Below are 18228 nucleotides of genomic sequence, written 5' to 3' on the forward strand. Positions count from 1 at the left end.
TATTTTGTTGTTTTGTTTTAATGCAGCAATAATGTAAAAGTATATATATAATTTTCTACATCATACACTTAAGTAAAGGAGTTGATTATTGTTTACAGAACAACACTGAACTCCAACCTAAAGGGGAAGGTCACCCAGGGGCCCCGTCTTACAAAGAGTTGCGATTGATCCAATCCATCGCAACTATGGATAGCCAGCAAAGTCAACATATAAAAAGCATGTTTGTTCAAAAAAATGTCTAGATATGAATGTATATCCATAAATTCATTGATTTCTTGACAATTTGGTTTGTTCTCCTGTGTTTACAATTGACATTTTTCAAATTTCCTGCAGACAAAATTATGACAATGATGGATTTCCATAGAGTTATGATTGATTGGATCAATCATAACTCTTTGTAAGACGGGGCCCTAATGTCATTTGGTTTGAACAAGATCTGAAATTGAGAGAAACCTGTCAGTAAAGGTTTGACCCGTCGATCAATGAAATTTTAGACAACACATGTGAGCAGCTCCCCGATATGACATGTAATATAAATTTCAGAATTTGCAATTTTGATAATTGTTCATAATTACTGAATAGATATTTTCATTGAAGAATTTACAAAATAATGTGTCTTCACATATTTTGAATGCACAGGTATCAATAATTTTTTTAAAGAAAATAAACGTTTCATGGAATTCATCTATGAAGAAAAAATAGGAGAGCTGCTTGCATGTGACGTCACAAAATTGAAAAAGCTTTACTCTTTCATTTTTCAACAGACTTTAGCCAAATCTTCATGAATCTGTTTCTCTCATTTTTCTGCTTTTATTAAGGACGTTCCACAGTTAAAGTGAAATCCATGTCATTTTCACCATACTTTGCACATAGATACTTTAGAACCTTAATATTCGAAATATGCAAAAATCAATATAGGTCCATGTGCTTGATTTTTTGCTATAGAGCTTCAAAGTTCACCCAAATTGATGTTCTTAAGAATTGCGCATTCAAAAGAATTTGGCATTTTTAGACCGCCCAAGATAACTACAATGAGTTTAAACCTCTATTACTCATTCAAAATACACGAAAAAGTCATCAAATTTCGCAAGAGAGTTGATAATTGTGTCGTTAGAATGGAGAATCTATTTATAGTGCTATTTGTTTGCAATTTCAAATTTAACAGCACTGTCAGTTCTTAAAAATGGCGTAAAAGATAACAAACTCCCAATCTAAAAAATGTGAAATTTCAGTAACAAACTACACAAGTACAATAAATGCTGCACTTTATTCAAAATCCATGTCATTTTCACCAAAATTTGCAGAGTTGTAGAGGAAAGTATACCTAAGAGGTACAAACATTAAAAAATAGGGGTTCATGTGCTTGTTTTTAAACTATCAGCATTTTTATTAGAGCAAATGTGCTTTTTTAAACACCAAAAATGCGCCGAATTCTTTGCATCTATGTGAAGAAAAAACCAAAACCACTCTACCATTTATTCAAACTCGGGGTAATATTCGTGATTCTTGGCAGCACTGCAAAGTGAAGTATTTCGAAATTGTAGATAATTCTTTTTTGAATGATCCATGGAATATTTCAATTTTTTAGCTTCATGAAATAACGCATCGGATCTGCAGTTAAAGTGCAGAAGATGAGAAAAATCAGCTCATACCCGCATCTAATTAATCACCTGTTCATCCATTGTGACGTCAGCGCGCAGAGTGTAAACTATGCGCAGATCATAATGCGCACAAACATAACTGTGGAACGTCCTTAAACGCAACTTGTCATCAGGATATTTCCCTTTCAACATGTAACCTTAATGTAAATGGAGTCATGCCTTACTTTGGCGCAAGTCAAAATTTACATCACTGCAAGAAATACCTACTAACTATCCAAGCATGAAAACATACCACACAAATATAGTATCAAATTATTTGGAAGAAGATACTCTTTCCAGCCATATTTGATTATGTGCTCATGTAAAAAAAAATTCCCTTAAATTTGGGATTGGTGACGTGTCAAGTTTTTAGGGACTCACACTGTATGGTATATCTGGTAGTTACATACACTGAATTTGTGAAATAGTAAAATCTAAGTTGAAAAAAAAATCTCAATGTAGATTGCCAACACAGGTGAGCATATGTGGGACAGTATATTGCTTGGGAAAAGACCTGTCATTTGGCGTGAATCCTATTTACACAATTTTCTTCAAAAATTCTTTGACATATTTTTCTTTCATCTATGCAAACAGACACTTGGGTGGTGATTCTATTGGATTATGAATCGACTCGTTTTGAAATCATTACCATAACGAGCATTCATCTTCAACCCTGACTGTATCCTTCAGCCAGTTTCACCCTGGCTTACTGTGAGGTTTTCAGTGTTAAATGATAGGACTCTTGTTTATCAGTGATATTCACTAACAGATGTTATAAGCTACTGAAATCCTTGCATCTGATTGGGCAAACTCGTTAGTGGGAATCAGAGACAAAACTTCATGAAACGCCCTCAGGAGCTCAATCGTTTATAATGACCACCCACGGTGAAATGTGTGAAAGAACCATCTATTTCATTTGAATAGTAATAATAATAATAGGAAGAATAATGAGCAATTCAAGAAAGCCATTAAATATCTTTTTGCTGAAAAGAACCATAAATTGCATGTTTTATTATTGTTTTAGTGGTCCAAACATGGAGTAGTGTGTGCGCAGCACTTTGTAATTGAAAGGAAAAGGGGCTATATCAAATGACCTTTGGATTGGATAATAATAATTATAATTATATCATTCCACACTTTTTTTAAAGAGTTCTATTTTCTATTGATTCTCATCCACTTATACTGGTAAAAAAAAATAATAATGTATCAAAGACTTTTGCTGAAATGTAGTTCATACTTGCAATACTGGTACATCTTTTACCCCATTTTCACAGCAAATTTCACCTTTTGGGAAGGACTCTTTCCAATGCAGGATTATATATTGCACAGCTTTAATGAATTGGCAAAAGGCATTCCATAAAGGGGTAGAACCTTATTCATGCGTAACATAAAAATATAATAAATACCTAACCACAATGGGTGATTTCAATTTGTTGTTGGTGTCGGTGTTGGAAGACCAATTCAGTTGTATTCCATAGCTCCCACACCTAATTTGAACTTCCAAAATTATCCAAATCACATTATTGAGAACACAAAGTGAGGCTTTTCCCCCAAACCAGTCTCGTTTCATATATTTTGTTTAAATTGACCCAACATCAACAACAAACTTTAAATCACCAATTGCCAGTGTGTCTAAAAAAAATGGTTAACAATCCATTAATTATTCAAGTTGTTTTTTGTCATGGTAGACTTCCCATAACCCTCTTAAAGGGGAAGTTCATCCTGACTAAAAATGTTTATTCTAAAAATAGCATAAAAAATAGTAAAAAAATATTGGTGAAGGTTTGAGGAAAATCCATCGAAGAATAAAAAAGTTATTAGAATTATAATAATTTGAATTGTGACATCATATGCAAGCAACTTTCCTATATATTGTATGGTAAAAAATAAACGAAATGTCATTTTCTCAGAAAATTGAATATTGTTTTTATTTTACCTCCAGTATATAAATATATAAATGATTTCACACCCACTAAGTACCGTAATCTTCTTCTGTTGAATTCCTCCAGTCCTGGAGAACTGCGGGATCTAGTGGATACGCGAACCATTACAAAAATGATATTTATGCATTTTACATAACATGGGACCGCTGCTTGTTTATGTCGCAAATCAAAAACTTGACAATCTAATAACTTTCTTAAGCTTTAATGGATTTTCCTCAAATATTTATTATTTTTTCTGTTATTTTCTACAACAAAGTTTTTGTCAGGATGAACTTCCCCTTTAACAGAGAGAGGATTGGGTGGTGGTAGTAACATACAACTCCAAGAGTGAAAACTGTATGTTATAAAAAAAAAAGATGTAGCATATTATTTATTGAAAGGTATGTATTTCTAAGAAGTATTTCTGTTATAAAGCCATCAGAATTCACAATGACCTTCTAGCCATCATGTTGTAATTTACATTTTTCTGGAAAAATAATTTCCCATACTGTTCAAAGCATGGTGTAACTTTTATATGTTGTAAACATAAAATAAGATCATAATAAATATCTATATAAACAATAAGATCAATGCTTCTTCCTTGTGTCATTTCTTTTTGGATTTCCGTACAACTGTCCAGCCGTCCTCGTCTTCCATGGGTTCTTGTGCTGCAGAAAATATAAATAAACATTGAAAATTTTGTCAATGTTTTGCAAGTCACATGTGGGATACTAGATCACATCTATAACAAAAAATGTTTTATGATGTACTATTAATAACACTTCAATTTACCTAAAAGAAGGTTTCAAACTTTGAAAAAGAATAACATTTAGAGTTGCTTAAAATTATTGAATTGAACATGAATTCTGCCTTAAAAGTTAGCAAATACAATCACTACAAATTCCTGGAAAACTAAATTTTCTGTAACCCTTTTATGCAATAACATTTCAACAACGAGCTGTGAGTACAAGAATTCTTTCACAAAACATTGATTCAATGATACACTGTTGTGTAACATTTCAATTTCTCTGAAAAATATTAAAACTATTAAGATTAATAACCTTTAGATTTACCTTAACTTACAGAAATTGAAATGTTATTATGCAATCAGTAAACAAGACCAATAACATACTTGAGTTTGATGAAGAACTGGTTGAATATGCTCCTGCTGTTGATCCCGAGGATGATGTTGATGGTCCAGCCATCTCGCTGTTATTTTGTTGCGAAGCGCCCTCTTGTCCGTCAGGTGGTGGTTGGCTTAACCTCATTCCACCCAGCATTGCCTGCATGTTAGCATCCTGCACCGAACCATCTGCATCATCTCCCTACAAAGATGAATCACAATATTAATGTTCGTACTTGGATTAAAGGAAAGGTGATGTCACAGAACAGATGTAAATATTTTTCCTTGAAAGTTCAAAGAATTCCATGTTTTCTCATCTTCATTCAGACATATGCAAACATTAGCCTAGGCCTATATTATATCTGGGACCCTGTTTCATAAGACTTGTGGTATCTTTGTCATCATGGTAACTACCATGGAGAGCCCTTGAACACAGTAGTTACTGTACTGGCACATTTAACAAAAGTTCTTTGTGGTATACCCAGTAAATATCTATCCCAGGAGTATCTATAGGGTTCCTAAAGACAGAGATTGAATTTGATTGAAATTGATTGGAATCAAATGGAGTGGATTAAAATCAGATTGAAACAAATTGGATCGCATTTGATTTGAATTGTTGATAACCAGCGAGCACCAAATTTCCATTTAATTTGACAACAAATTCAATCCAAGTTGATTTAATATTGGAGTTGCGTTGATCGCATTGGAATGGATTGAATTTTGGATTGGATTGGCCTGGACCTGACTAAATTGGGTGGGTGGGATAATATTCATTAAATAGGATTGGATTGGATTCATTAAATAAGATTAGATTGGATTAGATCAGATCAGATTGGATAAGCATGAATTGGATTGGAATTGATTGGATGAAAACACTGGCAGCATTAGCTTGGACTTGCCTCTTCCATATCCACTGTTGCATCAGCCACACACTCTCCTATCCTTGCTACTGGAGTTTGCTCAATCTTGTCACGTACGGCTTGACATTGACCAGTTGTACATAGATGGAAGTTTGTGCAGATATCTATTGAAATCTACAAAGGAATTAATTAAATAACATGTTTAACTCCCTCCATATTCATGCCAAAAAATAAATAATAGGTAGCATGTCATACACCTGATTTTATTTGATTTGTTATGGTTTATTGATAAAAAACATTTCAAAAATTATATATACATAAGATTCAGTCAACCAAATGTAAAATATGCAATTCAATTATGTAAAATAAAATAATTATATGAGATAATGTGGTTCTTATAACTAGTAGACAAATTTCTTCTTTGTATTACCGTAACATGTAGGTTTCTTTGTGTTTCACAAAATTGTCTTGGCTTAAGCTTTACAAAATCTTGGTCAAGTTGGCAAGAGAATCATTTGGTGCATTTAAATGTCTGTAACAGATATGTTACAAATTTCATGTAACATTAGTACATATATTAATATCATATATAATACAGCACATCTATATCCAACAAAAACCAAAAACTCTGCTCATTCAGTAAAGAAAAATGTCTGATCATACTTGATAATGATATTATCTACAATTTATATCTTTCATAAATTTATACCTTGTTTAAGCTGCCATCTTCAGCCACTGTGTCAAATTCATGATCTAGAATATCAGCCAGACAATCTTCAAGCTCATAAGGTTCAACTCCATCTGCAATATATAACACAGATTACTAGAATTTCATTTGAAACTGGACCACCTTCATAAAACACTCTTTTTCATTAACCCCATCCAGGGGCGGATCCGGGGTTTTCCAAAAGGGGAGGCACATTTTCTTGTTTCCTGAGGAAAAATTTGACAAGTAAAAAAAAAAGGTCTTCACTTTCAAAGGGGGGGGGGGCACACTTGTTTTAATGGCATTTTTACAATACAATTCTTAATTGTGCCTCTTAAAAGGGGGGAGGCACGGACCAGCTTCCTTTTCTACAAAACATAGATAATGATGTCACCACCACATTTTAAAATTAAAGACATGGAGAATGCTGTGAGCACATGATTAGACAAATGAGATATATACTGGGTAACTAAACTTACTCAAAGTCTACTAAACAAACAAAAAACAAGAGTTGGGAGTGAAACAGCCTCAGACAAAACAGCCACCAGGACTGAAATGAGACATAGAATCAGTCTCAAGATCAAGACATTTCTGTAAGAAGACATCCAACACTGAAGGACTGAAGCCAAAGAGGGAGATTAACTTGTCAAACCTAAGCTCTCATCTAGTGTCTTGCCAATGGCTCAGCCTCCGAGAGACAAGGTATTTCCCTTCAAGACAAAGATGGAGACCAAGACATCAGCATTTGAGAGAGAGGCGTGACAAAAGGCACGCAATCACCGTCTCAGGTACAATTTTTTTTTATTATAAACTTAATAGGCCTATGCTAACCAAATACTACATGCATGAAATAATACTGGGTGGTACTTATTAATTTTGAACACATGGCTTAAAAACTGCTCTTACTCTCATATTTCAGATTCATACTGAAACAAATGATTTAGAGATCTATATGTCAGTAGAGGTGCACACCGTATATTGGAGACTCTGAGATGGTCGCCAATCATCAATGACTTTTTTCAATAATTTTATAGACAGTCTCCAGTTTGGGAGACCAATTTTCTTAGTTTGCATTTGCTGCAATGGGATTATCTTCATGGGGAAAAGAAAATGTTAATGAAATTTTCTTTTTTCATACTAACCATTTTCTAAAAACCAATTGTATACTGCATCTACCATCCATCTTGCTTTCTCCAAACTATCACGACCACCGAAACCGTGCCTTGCAGCCAGCTTGAATACAAGAAAGGAAGAACATTTGTAATGATCATTAATTTATGTCACATTTTTCTGCTATTACTAAATTCCAACTTGGTCTTGGCCTATTGATGGACTTCCTAGAATGCTACAAATTGTACACGTCGTACCATGAGGTAAAAACATAACAGTATTGGCCTCATAGGCGATAATAGCACATATACTGGGTGGTGCATTCATAGAAAGTTGGCACTTGGGGTAACACAAAAATGCACACAATGACGGCAACAAGGCTGTCGGCGGGTTGAATTGTCTAGCGATTTTATTTTCATTACCTCTTAGTTATGAACTTTTTTGAGTGAAATTAGTTATTTCTCGAGTGTTTGGGTAGCTATACAGGCAAATGAGAGCTATTATTTAATATTACAGATAAAAATTAACGCACACAGTAGCCAGGGCTCGACACTAGCGCCAGTCCGACGGTCCCAGACCGGTAAAAATCACTGTCGGGCCGGTAGATTTTCAGAAATAGCAAGATTTACTGGTCCGACAAGACCAGTAAGAAAATATCATTGTCGGGCCGGTAATTTTTCCCAAAATAGCAAGATTTATGGGTCCGACATAAACAGTAATAAAAACCATTGTTGGGCCAGTAACTTTTCCAGAAATGGTCAAATTCACTAGTCCAACATAAACATAAAAAATATTCCATGACTCAAATTGCAAACCATTTTCCTCCCGTTAAATTTGGTCATTCACACACAGAATACACACAGAATGAATCGCATGCAATTTTTACTAGGGTAACATACAGTGTACATATGGCTAGCCAGCCACACAGCCCACATGGTGAATTTTCTACTGGCTGCACGAACGAAGCTTGGCGAAGCTTGGCAAACCTCTGGCAGAAATCTCTCACAGAACGGTCAAAATTCACATTTCACACTAATGAAAAGCTCTTATAATGTCCATATTTCCAAAAAATTGGGGTAACTGTCATTTGTAAGCAGTAAAAGGAGAAATTTTCACTTCTGTTTTAGTTCAAAGAGATCGGGTTTCGAGTGATATCGTCTGAATACATGATAGCCCCACATATGCATTTGTGTGTGTGTTGATACACTTGGTTTCTTTCGTAGCTATATCTTAATTGAGCCAAAAAGAAACTGATAATTTATTTATGATAGTTTTAGCTTTCTTCCCATGTTTTCTTTCTATCTTTCTTTCCTTCTTTCTTTTCAATCTTTCTTTGTTTCTTCCCTCTCTTCTTTAATTTTTTTTGTTACTGTCTTTCTTTTTTAATTATTCTTTGTCTTTCGTTCTTTCATTCTTTCTGTCCTTTTAACATTTTTCTCTATTTCTTTTTCTCTTTCTTTTTTTATTTCTTTCTTTCTTTTATTCTTGAGTCCATCCATCCTATATTTATCTCTTCTTTCTTTCTTCCTTTCCTTCTTTTTACCCTTTCTTTCCTTCATTCTTTGTTTCTTTCTTCATTCCATCCATCCTTTCTTTACCATTTCTTGTTTTTTATTTCTTCCTTCTTTCAGCCCTTTCTCTCTTTCTTTCATTCATTCCTTCCTTTCTGTTCTTTCTTTTTTCCCTTCATTCCATCTATCCTTTTACCTTTTTTTTTTTTTTACTGTTTGCTTCCTTTCCTTTCTTCTTTCGTTCTTTTTTCCCTCATTCCTTCCTTTCTTTGTCTTTCGGTCTTTCTTTTTTTTCTTACTTTGATCTATTTTACATTTTCTTTCTTTTTTCTATTGCTTGCTTGCTTCCTTCCTTCTTTCCTTCTATCTATCACTTTACCTTTCTTTATTTCTTCCTTCTTTCAATACTTTCTTTCTTTTTTCCTTCTTTCCATCTCTCCTTTTACCCTTTCTTTCTTTTTTTTATTGCTTCTTTCCTTCTTTCTGTCTTTTGTTCTTTCTTTCTATATTGCTTGCTTCATTTCTTTCCTTCTTTCTTTCTTTCCTTCATTCCTTTATTTCTTCTTTTTCTTTTGTTCTTTCTTTATTTTTGTTCTTTCTTTCCTTCCTTCCTTTCCCTCTTCAGTTCTTTCTTTTTTTCCTTCCTTCACATTTACATGTATCCTTTCTTTACCCTTTTTCTTCCTTTCTTTCTTTCTTTCTTTCTTTCTTTCTATCTTTTTTCCTTCTTTCCATCTTTCCTTATACCCTTTCTTTCTTATTTTATTGCTTCTTTCCTTTTTCATTACTTTCTGTCTTTTGTTTTTTCTTTCTTTCCTTTTTTTCTTTTGTTCTTTCTTTCTTTCTTTCTTTTTTCCTTCCTTCACATCTATCCTTTCTTTACCTTTTATTTGTTCTTCCTTCCTTTCTTTTATTATTTCTTCCTTTGTTTCTTTTTGTCTTGCTTTCTTTTTGTCTTTCATTCCTTCATTTTTTTTTTTGGGGGGGGGGTAACAAGAAAGGACAGCAAAATAAACTCACGCCTTTTTTTAATGTTTTCTTTATTTTGGGGACCAGTAGATTTTAGGTTCGGACCAGTAAAAAATGGAAAAACTGGGTATCTACTGGTCCGACATGAATAGGTTGGACCAGTAGAAAAAAAGGGTTAGTGTGGAGCCCTGCAGTAGCAGTCCACAAGTTTGAAACAAATTAACAGCGCTGATGCAGTTTCGCTGCTTTCGCACCAGCAGCCAGCTTCGAGCAAATTTCGCACCAGAAATTGTTCGTAAATAGGCTATTGGTGCGTTGCAAGAAACTTGCGATCAATTCCCAAGTCTATTTTCGTTCCCGCAATCAAGCATATGCCATGCAATTAATTGTAAATTTGCGCTTGATTTTCTATCTGCTCCTTGAAACAAGTAGTGTAATCTGATTTGCTACAATTCATAGTGATCAAATAATTGTAAAATTGCAACAGAATATTTGCGATTGCAAACATTTTCTTGCAACACCCCTTTAGTCTCTCAGTCACATTTCAAGGTCAAAAGTAAATGGGTGACTAGACCAAAAGCTTCAGTCTCTGTATTTTGGTTGTTCCGCTGAACTACGTTGGCTCCACTCACCATACATAGACTGAAGGGGATGGGGCCCCGTACCTACAGCCAACGTATAGTGAACTAGCGTTTTATAGATCGCGATTTAAAACTGTTTTTTAAGCAAAATTGAAAGTTTCATGGTTTCCATTATCAGGGAAATATAAATAAATTAAGTAATTGCATACCTTGGGCCGGAGTTATTGAAAAAAATCCTCTGGATGATTGAGAAATCTGTCATCTAAGACATTTTCACCTGACCTGACGGTTTTTCTTGCAAGTTGCCATCTTGAATGACGTCATTATCGTTATTAACTTAATGTCTCGAATCGATATATCGCGATTATAACTAGTACTAGTACTAGTATAACTAGTATCGTTTATCTTCGGTTTCGATCGCATATGGAGCAGATCGTATAATATCGAAAGCAATATCGATATCACATTCGTGATTGTTGACGTTCGTTTGTAAATATTTTATAGTTTGGCTGCCATTTTGACCATTTTTATCGTGTTCAACCCAATTAAACATCGGTAAAGTATATTTTTCATGCCTTTTTCATCTATATCGTTTAAAGTATTTAAATATTAAAATATTAAATTTTAAAAGTTTGTTGTTTATACATCCTTAGATTGTAAATTCGATGTGTAAAATTACATCAAACTTTGGACTGTGAATTGACAAAAGGGAGGGAATGAGAACACATGCGAGCCCACACGTACACCCTACCGTCGGTAAATGGGGATTACAGTAAAATGTCAGAAATTGTTGAATAAATCCCCAGAAACGACGGTTATTCCTGTCTAATGGGTGACCTGCCCCAAGTAAATCTTTTGATCGCACCTTTTACGGCAAAGCCGTGTCTGAGAATTAACATCAAGATTGGAGCCGACAAACAGCCGTCCCCGACCGCGATAATTGGGGAAAGTGGTAGGCATTTTCTTCATTGACTTGTGACTGAGAAACTTTGACTTTTACATTAAGTTATGTTTAACAAACACGGATTACAATTTATGGGGCTTAACAAATTTTTAAGCAAACAGAGTTGGAGTAAGATTATAATGAACAGATCTAGGCTTTTTTCATCGATGTAAAAAATCTCCTAAATGGATTTTTCGCTTATATAAATTTAGATTTCTGTATTCACCTGTAAACCTGTCCATCCGTCAAATATAGATTGAATACTTTGGTGAAAAACAACAAGATGTTCTTTAGCTCCTGCGACAGCCATGCTTCTCATCAAACAAGCTCCCTCTGCGGTCGAGACCGTTATTGAAGCTTTTTTTTTCAGACGGGACGGAAAAAAGAGGCAAATGTAGACTTAGAAAGGATATCTTTTTCGATAATATGAGGTAATAATGTTCTAATTAATTACTTGCATGCCTTATGTGCTCCATAATTAACTTTAGCATTTGTAAAGTAAGTAGACCTAAGGCTAATAAATGATGGTGAGCGAGTGTATGTGTGAGAGACTGCAGACTGCAGTGACAGCTGGGGAATCTTACGGTACGGAGCTAGGTTGCTGCTGCCCGCCGGTGCTGCGGCGTGGCTCATCGATCGCAGCGGTGCTCGAGCTCTGAGCTCTGGCACCTTTTTTGCTAACCCAGAGAGCTCCCGCCCGCGCAGCGGGCGGGAGCCCAGAAGCTCACAGTGTATTCTACCATTGCCACCGAACAAGGGTGATTTATGGTCTAAATATTTCTCCAAATTAATTGTGAAAACAAAAAGTGTACAATTACCACGATTATATGGATGAAGGTCTAGCGAGTGGCAGATTCCTGACATCTGAGCACAGTCTGGAACCTCAAAAAAACCAAAAGTTCTCTCCTTCTACCCAGTCTCGATCGGCCATTTTGTTACGATTTTTAACAAAAATGGCCGATCGAGACGGGGTAGAAGGAGAGAACTTTTCGTTATTTTGAGGTTCCAGACTGTGCCCAGATGTCAGGAATCTGCCACTCGTTAGACCTTCATCCATATAATCGTGGTAATTGTATACTTTCTGTTTTCACAATTCATTTGGAGAAATATTTAGACCATAAATCACCCTAGTCCGGTGACAATGGTAAAATACACGGTAAGCTTCTGGGCTGCGCGGGCGGTAGCTCTCTGGGTTATATCAATACATGATTTGTCTTGGTTTATGTGGATATCCTTGTTTTCTGGGACAATCCCAATTTTTGGACCGGCGCCTCTACTGGCTGCTCTTTTAGACTTAAATGAGAGTTGAATGGCATCCACTTTTCAAAATTATGAATTGTCCAATGGATTATTATTTTGTGTTAGTGCATGGACAAAGCCAAAATGGATATTATGCAAAGCCGCTAGCTATGCCTATCTAACGTTAGACAGCTGGCAGCCGGCCGTCTGTTTTGAGGAGTTTTTTAACTTTTTTTTTATTTCTCCTCGTACACAGACGGCTCGCTATCGTGCAGCCACCATTAGGGGGTTAACAATGCAAAACACCCTGACGGGGCTCATCGATTTTTGTCTTTATTTCATGAGAATATATAAAAAGAACTGGACCAAAATAAAGATTATTATTCTGTGTTGGCCTTAAATGCACCAAAACAGGAAAAAATAACTTAAAAGGGGAAAAAACAGTGACTTACTTCGGCTGTCGCGCAACTCCCACTTCCCTGGTTGATCCGAACTTAATACATAAACATATATATGGCCATTGAGTCCCTGTACAGATCGAGTTAGAACTTCGGTCTCTGTAATTGGTGAGTTGAGCCAACGGAGTTCAGCGGAACAACCAACATAACAGAGGCCGAAGCTTTTGGTCTAATGCATATCATGCCTAGGCTATGCTCAGTAGAGGCGCAAGGCCAATATGGGAAGCTCCAAAATAGGAGATTGTCTCCCATATTGGAGACTTGCTTTGCAAAAGAATAAAAGAAAAAAAAAAAAAAAAGGTATTTTTTCCACCCAAAATATTGTCTCACTGAGGTCAGAAGCCCATTTGTTTTGTTTGTGGATGGCAACAAAAATCCTTATCAAAACAAAAATAGATGGTGTTTATTTAAAGTAGATGGTGAAAAGGGGTAATTTTTCATGAGGAATCTATCACATTTTTATTTGCCGCCAAGCTAATCCTTTTGCAGCAAATGTAAACAAAGGAAATTGGTCTCCCAAACTGGAGACTGTCTCTGAAATTGGATACCCAAATTCTTCACAAAAGTCTCTGATATCTCTCTAATAGGAGACAGTCTCCCATATTGGCTGTGCGCCTCTACTGATGCAAGTCAGTGATGCAGATTTTTTCTCTCACTTATAGGGACAGTGATATTCCGCGATCGCGGAAAATGGACGGAATTCACAGAATTGGCCTTTTGAAACGGAAAGTGGCATTTCAAACGGAAAATCACAGAAAACATATTTACCTCAGAATACACAGAACAGCAACAGAAATTACTCAAAAATCTCAACAAAATATGAATATTAAATGGCCACAAAACCTCACAAAAAACGAACTCACTTCACTACTAAGTATGACAATCCACACATCGTGACTGCTCTTGACTCCATCACACTAGATCATACCCCTCGCCCGCGCCACGGCGGCGGGGTAGGCCGTATCGAAAACATTCATATACACACAACGTTTGATTGAACAACGCGGTGTGTTGCTGCCCTCTACGTTTGAAGATGTAACAGTACGATAGTCCACACACAGAACGATAGTCCACACACACACACACATAGTCCAGTCTTGATATCCAAAATGGCGGATAGGCTGAAGTCGTTGACTGCTCAAAACGATGTCAAAAAAACCCCAAAATTATCGATTTCATTTCATTCAACCGTAAAATAATGCTAATAATGTGAAAGGTGAGGATGTATAGGGACAGTGATTTTCCGTTTCAAAAAATTGCCTTTTCCGTTTCAGAAAATCTCAAATTCCGTTTCAGCATGTCAGAAAACGGAAATTCCGTTTCCCCATAGACTTTGTACACACGGAAAACTGACAATTCCGTTTACACATTGAATAGCAAAATCACAACACGCACACTCGCACTGGTCAAAATTAGTATCTGCTACTGTACCAACAACACAATAAAATCCGTTCTAATCGGATCTATGCGGGTGCATAAAATATTTTTACACACCCATTTTGCATGTATACATCCTCACCTTTCATATTATTAGCATTATTTCACGGTGAAATGATATTTCATCGATAATTTGGGGGTTTTGGACATCGTTATCATCAGTCAACGGCTTTTGCCAATCCGCCATCTTGGATTTTAAGACCACGATATCGTGCTGTTACATCTTCAAACGTAGAGGGCAGCAACACACGACCGTGTACATGTAGTTGAACGATATGTGTGCATGTGAAGCCCAACCCGGCCGGCCGGGTACGGGTACGGTGCGGGGTAAAATCAAGTGTGCTGATGTCGAGTGCAGTCACGATGTGTGAATTGTCATGATAGTAGCGAAGTGAGATCGTGTTTTCTGGGTTTTTTTAGCCATTTAATATTCTCATTTTGTTGTGATTTTGGAGTAATTTCTGTTGCTATTCTGTGTATTTTGAGGGAAAATACGTTTTCCGTGATTTTCTGTTTGAAATGCCACTTTCCGTTTCAAAAGGCCCTTTCCGTGAATTCCGTCCGTTTTCCGCGATCGCGGAAAATCACTGTCCCTAGATGTATTCATGTTAAATGTGTTTGTCAAAATATTTTGTGTACCCGCATAGATCCGATTAGAGCGGATTCTACTGCATTATTGGTACAGTGGCAGATACAAATTTTGACCAGCGCGAGTGATGTGATATTGCTACTGAATGGGTAAAGGGAACTGTCAATTTTCTGTGTACACAAAGTCTATGGGGAAACGGTATTTCCGTTTTCTGACATGCTGAAACGGAATTTAAGATTCTTTGAAACGGAAAATCACTGTCCCTACACTTATTAAACTCAATTAACCTTAAGGCTTAACATTAGAATCTACCTCAGTAAAGTGATGTTCGTGTAGGCTCCACTTCACTACCGCTACACCTACCCGAACATCAAGGTGGTGAACTCGCTCTGATACTCCGATTGACACAGGTGGGATTTTATGGGGGGAAAATATAAAACTCATGCACCAACTCGATTTTAAACAGAATAAAAACTTCTCACTTTTCATTCTAATTTCACTCCATATCCATCCTCCGGTTAGTCTCAAAATTGGTGATTTAGAGCCAGTATTGGGTTCCTCACACGTATTAATTCACTGCCGATTCCAAAACATCAGAGACTTTTGTAAAGAATCTGGGTATCCAATTTCAGAGACAGTCTCCAGTTTGGGAGACCAATTTCCTTTGTTTACATTTGCTGCAAAAGGATTACCTTGGCCAGGTTATGTGATAAGCAGAAAAATTACCCCTTTTCACCATCTAATTTTGAAATTCATTGTCTACTTATGTTTTACAAGGATTTTTTTGTCATTCATACACAAAACAAATGGGCTTCTGACCTCAGTGAGACAAAATTTTGGATGGAAAAAAATATTTTCTTTTTGGTGTTGTTTTTTTTGTCCTTTTACAAAGCAAGTCTCTCATATGGGAGATTGTTTCCCATATTGGAGAGAGTCTCCTGGCCATGCGCCTCTACTGATTTAGTCTAGTTTAGCAAGAAAATGTTCAAAATCATAGGCCTGTTTCATGACAAGATGAGTGATACGTAGGAACATCCAAGGACCATTCTTCTGAGACAAATCAGCTCTTTCCGTTTCACAAAGGCAATTTTGTCTTCCAAGTCTGCGACATCGTATCGGTAAAAAACTAAGTCTTCATCGTCACCTGAGCTGAATTGACCTTTTATTACAGAATGACGACTTTTCATAAAATTGTACGTTTCAATAAATGAGATCAAATAATTTGTTATTTATTACAGTTTGTAGAATTGATGTATGGAGCTTACTTTATGAGGTAAAAGGAGAAACACAGACATAACTGAATAAAGTCAAATTTTCATTAATTTATTAATCTAGAACACGGTGCACTTTTAAGGACACCTTTTTCAACGAAAGAGATCCTTATCTGAAAATAGAAATTGAAGTAACTACCCGGAAAGTGTTTTCGATATTATGTTATTTCAGTATTCTGAATTTTTTTATTGAATACTTAGATCTATTTGAAGTGATATGTTTGCAAATTCTGCTTTAAATACTATTTGTTGAGGTAAAAATAGGGTTTGAATGGAATAAACAAAATCAACATGTCTGACTTTATGAGACTTAAAAGGAAAAATATGAGAGGCTGCGTGTAAAAAATGAATTTATGTTATTTGTTAGGTGTACCGCAAGAAATATGTTATGTTAATCAATGTTTAGACTTTTGCATATCAAATGATGAAAAGTAACCTTGGACAAGCAAAATGTGAAATTTGCACAGATACAAACATGCCAAGTAGGTAAAGTAGCATGGCTATAATATAGACAAATGTGTGAAATCAATACTTGGCAGTGGAAAAAATTATATTTACAGAAACAATGCTAAAATGACAATGATCATAAACATTGGTCATAAAGTTTATACCTTTTTTTTTTTTTTAGTTTTTATTGGGTTTTCATGATTTTGTGTAACAAATCACATATAAACAATACAAGTAATTTCAAAATAAAAAGAAAAAAGCAGCATACACATTAGTTTACATTAGAAAAAGTACAGCTTATCAACAGAATAAGTGATAAACATGTAGTAAAAGCAGTCACTTTGTCTCTTCTTAGTATTCCTCATCCCGTATAGTATAGTAAAGGCAAGTAACAGGGATAAAAATCAGGTGATTTACCTATTATTAGAGATTAACAAAATTCCATCCTCAGAAGGCATAAGATATTCTTCAGTTACAAAAATTAATAATGATAGAATATCTTACAACTTAAATCTCCATTTCCGAAAATGGCTTGTAAGTTTATTGTTTTTCTTGGCAATACGATATTCAGTATCCTTGTTAGAGGTCAAATATGATAACTGTCAAAAGTTGGTGTTTTGTTCTGAAATTTACAAATATAAATATAATATTTAAGCAAAAGACACAAATATGTAAGGAATTTATCATCAATATAACCGAACATCTTTTCAAATTTTGAAACATTCTGTAAATCAGGCTTTTTGCTTTCCTTAATCATAGCTTTCATAACTTCATCCCAAATGTGTTTCACAACAGGACATTCAATAAAAAGATGTAAATAGGTTTCCGGGTCACTGTTACAAACTGAACTTAATTTTATACAGGAAATCATTCAAACCTAGTGCTTTATGAAATAACTTGAAATAAAAAGAGCGCACACGTGTCATTATAGTGGACTTAAGTTATTTACATGAACTTTCTCGCAATTAACCCCATCTGTGTTATGGAGATCATTCCAAAAAGCTATAGGCCTACATTTTTCTGGAAACATGGTTTAAATAGAATACTATATGCATATTTGGGGATTTTCTGAGTTCTCAAGAGCGTGGCTCTGATTTCATCAAAAATTTCATGTGGGGTTAAGTCAGAGGTAACTAAACAATCAGCTGGTATATTTTTCATTAAAAAGTTGTATTTCCTCCTATCTTGAACATTTATACCAAAGTCTAGAATAAGCTCTTCAAATAGTTTATTACCAGGGTGAGGAGGATTCAGTAAATCACCAATATAAATAATACCTTTATCTGACCAATCCTGGTATATGAAAAATTGTTTGACTTTGAACAAATGTTTCTATAGTTGACAAGAACCAATTGAGGAAAAGGGTGTATCATATTCAGCTTCAGAGAATTTTCCCATAAATACATGTATATACCATGTTCG

The 18228-nt window shown here is 35.4% G+C and overlaps 2 protein-coding genes across 2 annotated transcripts in view; one reads left to right on the plus strand and one right to left on the minus strand.

Annotated features, from left to right (window-relative positions):
- On the minus strand, positions 1 to 11714 carry LOC129257894 (pre-rRNA-processing protein TSR2 homolog). The gene is made up of 6 exons (XM_064096280.1): positions 11592 to 11714; positions 7394 to 7484; positions 6255 to 6346; positions 5585 to 5719; positions 4695 to 4887; positions 1 to 4230 (listed from the first exon to the last, which is right to left on the minus strand). The coding sequence occupies exons 1-6, from the start codon at positions 11682 to 11684 to the stop codon at positions 4169 to 4171; spliced, it is 666 nt and encodes a 221-aa protein (XP_063952350.1). The 5' UTR covers positions 11685 to 11714; the 3' UTR covers positions 1 to 4168.
- LOC129257891 (transcription initiation factor TFIID subunit 3-like) overlaps positions 11694 to 18228 on the plus strand; it is a 21505-nt gene continuing 14970 nt past the window's right edge. Inside the window, exon 1 of the mRNA XM_064096278.1 lies at positions 11694 to 11796. The gene's annotated coding sequence lies outside the window, so the exon portion shown is untranslated. The remainder of the gene's footprint in view (positions 11797 to 18228) is intronic.

This window comes from Lytechinus pictus, chromosome 3 (assembly GCF_037042905.1).
Source record: "Lytechinus pictus isolate F3 Inbred chromosome 3, Lp3.0, whole genome shotgun sequence".
Classification (NCBI taxonomy): Eukaryota; Metazoa; Echinodermata; class Echinoidea; order Temnopleuroida; family Toxopneustidae; genus Lytechinus; species Lytechinus pictus.

Coding starts and splice junctions, on each gene's coding strand:
- LOC129257894 (XM_064096280.1), bottom strand. CDS start 11,684: ATGAGAAGCATGGCTGTCGCAGGAGCTAAAGAACATCTTGTTGTTTTT. Junction 4,888..5,584: donor CAACAGTGGATATGGAAGAG/GCAAGTCCAAGC, acceptor TCATCTTTGTAG/GGAGATGATGCAGATGGTTC. Junction 4,231..4,694: donor CAGTTCTTCATCAAACTCAA/GTATGTTATTGG, acceptor TATTTTCTGCAG/CACAAGAACCCATGGAAGAC.